The 4,531-nt window shown below is 47.6% G+C and overlaps 1 protein-coding gene across 1 annotated transcript; it reads left to right on the plus strand.

The window, feature by feature from the left end:
- Window positions 1-404: 404 nt before the first annotated feature.
- On the plus strand, window positions 405-1,229 carry LOC136493344 (FCS-Like Zinc finger 1-like). The gene has a single exon (XM_066489419.1). It carries the CDS (start codon window positions 536-538, stop codon window positions 827-829), a length of 294 nt encoding a protein of 97 aa, XP_066345516.1. The 5' UTR covers window positions 405-535; the 3' UTR covers window positions 830-1,229.
- The last annotated feature ends 3,302 nt before the right edge of the window (window positions 1,230-4,531 follow it).

The raw sequence follows: 4,531 nt of genomic DNA on the forward strand, positions 1-4,531 counted from the left end.
CATATTTGGATAGTGCTACAGATAAATGGTTCAAAAATTATTTTTGGTCTTTTCCAACGACAAGATTAAAAAAATTATTTCTACTAATAAGTCTACCGGAGAGATAATAGTTATATTTAAGTTATGTATCTGCTGTAATTCAGAATGGGTCTCACGTATACACCGTCTACGACCTATTTTAGATTCGGGTCTTCTCATGAGTCGTACATCGGAGACCGCCTTAAGGAGGCAGGCACCAGGCACACAGTGGTATAGGCAGGCGCGCTGGACCGTCTCGCTCCCGTCGCCGCCTGGTTCGAGAACCACCCACGGTTTTCTCTCGGCTTTCTTGTAAGCTCCACGTCAGGCCCGCTTGTCGTGTTGCTCAGCTCGCAACAATAAATGCGCCCCCCGTCCACTTCGTTGCGAGCCAAGCTCACCAGAGCAGCGGAACTCGCACGCACTCTTTCCCCACTCCTCCCCAATCTCCAAAGCATTTGGCAAAGCTGGTCCGTAGAGACACCAACAAGCAAGCCAGAGAGAGGCCAGACGAGACATGGCGACGTCGGTGGCCTGCGCCTTCTTCTTCGACGCGGAGCCGCTGGGCGAGCCCGGGCGGCACGCGCTGGACGCCTGCGCGCTCTGCTCCAAGCCGCTCACCCGCAACAGCGACATCTTCATGTACAAGGGCGACACCCCGTTCTGCAGCGAGGACTGCCGCTACGAGCAGATGCACCATGACGCGGCCTACGCGCGGCAGGCCAGCAGCAGCCGGTGGAAGCAGCAGCAGTCGCAGCGGAGCAGGGGGGGCTCTGTGGCCGCCAAGGCGGACGTGTACGTGGCCAGCTAGTTAAAAGCAAGCACAGCTAGGCCTGGTCTGCGACGAAGAAGAAGATCGTGCTGGTTCAAGCAGCTACAGCTGCAAGAGATCCCGCTGGGGGAGGCGCTCCTGGCTGGCCGGGCGGCGCTGCGCCGCACAACGAGTTTTGTGCGCGGAACAGAGGCAAGTGGGGGGTGGATCTGATCTGAAGACTGAAGAAGGCGATTAGGACAGATCGACCTGACCTGCAGGTTGCAAACTTGAATCAACACCATGCGTGCTCCCCTTGTTTCTGTTTCCCTGAGATGGGATCTTTTGGGTTGTGTGCTCTAGAGGTTGAGGCCTGAGGGTGTGTGCGAGAGCACCGTCGATCTGTAAATGTACACGGCATTTCAGCATGTTATGATAGTCATGAAATTTTGATCGCAAACTTATCTCGTTCCCGACTGCGTTTTTGTGCGCTTTCATGTGTTTTGAGTGATTGTTTTCGCACCAACTGCGGTACCGCACGGTACTTTCTGTGTGCTTTGGAATTGTTGGCCAGATGAAGCTTGGCAAACGATGCCAGCAGGTCTTCTTTGAGACGAAGACCGCGCCAGAGATCTGAGTGAGCAATAGTCAGTTCTTTTGGTTTTCGATCCTGATCCCCAATCCATATACTCGGCCTGTTCGCTGGTTGGTTTCTGGGCTGGTTTGGGCTGGCTGATGCTGGTTTTATGTGAGAGGAAAACACTGTTGGTTGGCTGGTTTGGGCTGGTTGAAACCAACAAGCGAACAGGGTTTAGTCGGGTGTACGTGAAGTTCCTAAGCGAGAAAATGAGTGTTTAGTCGGGTGAATTTTGGATTTTGGGCTACTGTAGCCCTTTCGTTTTTATTTGGCAATTAGTGTTCAATTATGGTCTAATTAGGCTCAAAACGTTCGTCTCGCGATTTCTAACCAAACTGTGCAATTAATTTTTTTTTGCCTACATTTAATGCTCCATACACGTATCGCAAAATTCGATGTGATGGGTACTGTAACACTTTTTTGAAATTTGGCCTGGCAGCTAAACACGGACAGAGAGTAGTAGAATGTAACAGAGGAGCTGAAATGTCAAGGAAACAACTGCGCAATTGCCCCAGTAGCGTAACCAAAGTTCTAAATGCGATTACAAATGTTTATCCGGACTATACACACAACTGTACTATCTTTCCGTCAGTGTCAAGCTTTTTATACTTTTCCAAAATGGCCTAAATCATTGCACCCACGTCAGATGCGTTGAACTCCATAATTTTCTTTATCTTTTCTGTACGTCTCACTCCTCATGGCTGAGGCCTCGCTTAAATCCAGGTTCTAAAGTTTCGAGGTGTTATAGGTGTCACGATATCGCATGGGATGTTTGAATACTAATAAAAAAATAAATTACAGAATTCGTAGGTAATCTATTTGACGAATTTATTAAGCTTAATTAATACATGAATTACTATAGCACCGTATTATCAAATCATGCACGCTTAAAAGCCAGAGTTCTACGTGCGATTACAAATGTTTATCCGGACTATACACACAACTGTACTATCTTTCCGTCAGTGTCAAACTTTTTATACTTAAACAAAAAAGATCCAAAATGGCCTAAATCATTGCACCCACGTCAGATGCGTTGAACTCCATAATTTTCTTTTGAGAGTGTTCGGCTGTCATTAAATTTTCACTGTAGCAGTTAAAAACACTGTTTATGTTGGAATTTAGTGAGAGAAAAACACTCTCCCAGCTAGAAAAAAAAACAGCCATCCAGCCGAAGCTGACCAGCCAAACACACTCTTTTATCTTTTCTGTACGTCTCACTGCTCATGGTTGAGACCTTGTTTAAATCTAGAGTCTGTTCGTTTGAACTTATCGGTCCGCTTATCAGTTAAAATCTATATTATTTTTCTCTCATAATAAAACAACTTTAGCCGGATTTAATACCAGCCGAACAGGTCCCAGGTTGTAAAGTTTTAAGGTGTCACATCGAGTGTCATGTGAGGGTGTCGCATGGGGTATTCAGATACTAATAAAAAAAATAAATTATAGAATTCACCGATAATCCGCAAGACGAATTTATTAAGCTTAATCAATTCGTCATTAGCTTATGTATTACTATAGCACCATATTATCAAATTATAGACTAATTATGTTTAAAAGATTCGTCGCATAAATTAATCATAAACTCTATAATTAATTATTTTTTAATCTATATTTAATACTTCGTGTGTCCAGCATTCGGGATAGGAAGTAAAATTTTAAGAGGAACTAATAAATGCCCGAGTCACCGGAGAGTCGGTCAGTCCCCCACCCAATCATGCGGCGAGAGACGTGGTCCGTGGACACAAACACCGAACATGTGTCGAACCACCGGCTGCCTTGTTGTGCGTGACTCACCGCCTGCGCAGCAGCGGCGCACCGCGCACGTATGTCCCGCCGTCCACGCCAAAACCATCGAGCGTCCCGGCCCGCACTTTTACGCGTCATCCTCCACTCAGCGCCCAACAACTGTGTGATGCGATTCCAAAGCTCCCATCATCTTGTTCTTTTTTTCTTGAGGTCTTATTTATTTCCTACCCTAAGCTTTACTCCCAATCATATCAAATATTTGTACACTTATACAGAGTATTAAATATAGACTAAAAAATAATTAATTACACAGTTTGTGACTAATTTGTCAAACAAATCTTTTAAGCCTAATTAATTCATGATTTGACAATGTGATGGTACAGTGACGCATATGCTAATGGCAGATTGATTAGACTTAATAAATTCGTCTCGTGAATTATCGACGAATTCTATAATTTATTTTTTATTAGTATCCAAACATCTCGTACCCTATCCATATGTACACCTTGAAACTTTAGATTTAAACAAGGTCCGACAGTGGAAGAGGCTCAGGCGAGGCGAGCATTCCAAACATTTTGCACCGTGCCGCAGCCCGCAAGTGTCACCTTGCGTCTCGTCTCTCGCCGGCACGGCAGCGGATGCGCCGAACAGCTCGCGTGCCACGCACGGGACGGCGATTATGTTTTGGACGACCCGTGAGCTCCAATTATCAAAGCGCAATGCTTCTCTGTGAAGCCACCTATGGAGTACTGTACGCACAGTTGCAAACAAACTGGGCGCGTATCTCCAGAAATGCTGCTCCCCCGGGCGAAACCGGCCCTGCTTGCCTGACCGATGGAATCTCGAGCGGTTCGTGCACCTGCAAAAGCGTGCACCGCCGCCGAAGTTGAAGTTGAAACCTGGCCATACAGAGTGGTTTAACAATGAGTTTTATAATATAATAACCAGCGTATATGATTCTGCCCCAAGTTGTCAAGGGCTCAAGGCCAAAGCACAAGGAAGTGGACCTCTTTAGCAGGGCTCCGGCGGGCTTCGGCTCCTGCACTGTAGCAGGGTGTCGGTCACTGGGTGACCGACAGGTGTCTACAGGAGTTGGAGCCACGGAGTCAGAAAAACGAGCTTCTCCGGCACCGGTTGTGTCAATGAGAGAGGAAAGGAGGAGAGAGAAAAACGGCTCCGATGAACAGTAACCGGGTGTTGGGCGGCCGACAGGCCGGAGCCGGAGCCGCCGGAGCCCTGCCAAAGAGGCGGCCTCCGGCTCCTGCACTGTAGCAGGGTGTCGGCCGCCCAGCGGCGGACAGGTGCCTGCAGGAGCCGGAGCCGTGGAGCCAGAAAAACGAGCTTCTCCGGCTCCGGTTGTGTCAGTGAGAGAGGAAATG

Source organism: Miscanthus floridulus, chromosome 11, assembly GCF_019320115.1.
Source record: "Miscanthus floridulus cultivar M001 chromosome 11, ASM1932011v1, whole genome shotgun sequence".
Taxonomy (NCBI): domain Eukaryota; kingdom Viridiplantae; phylum Streptophyta; class Magnoliopsida; order Poales; family Poaceae; genus Miscanthus; species Miscanthus floridulus.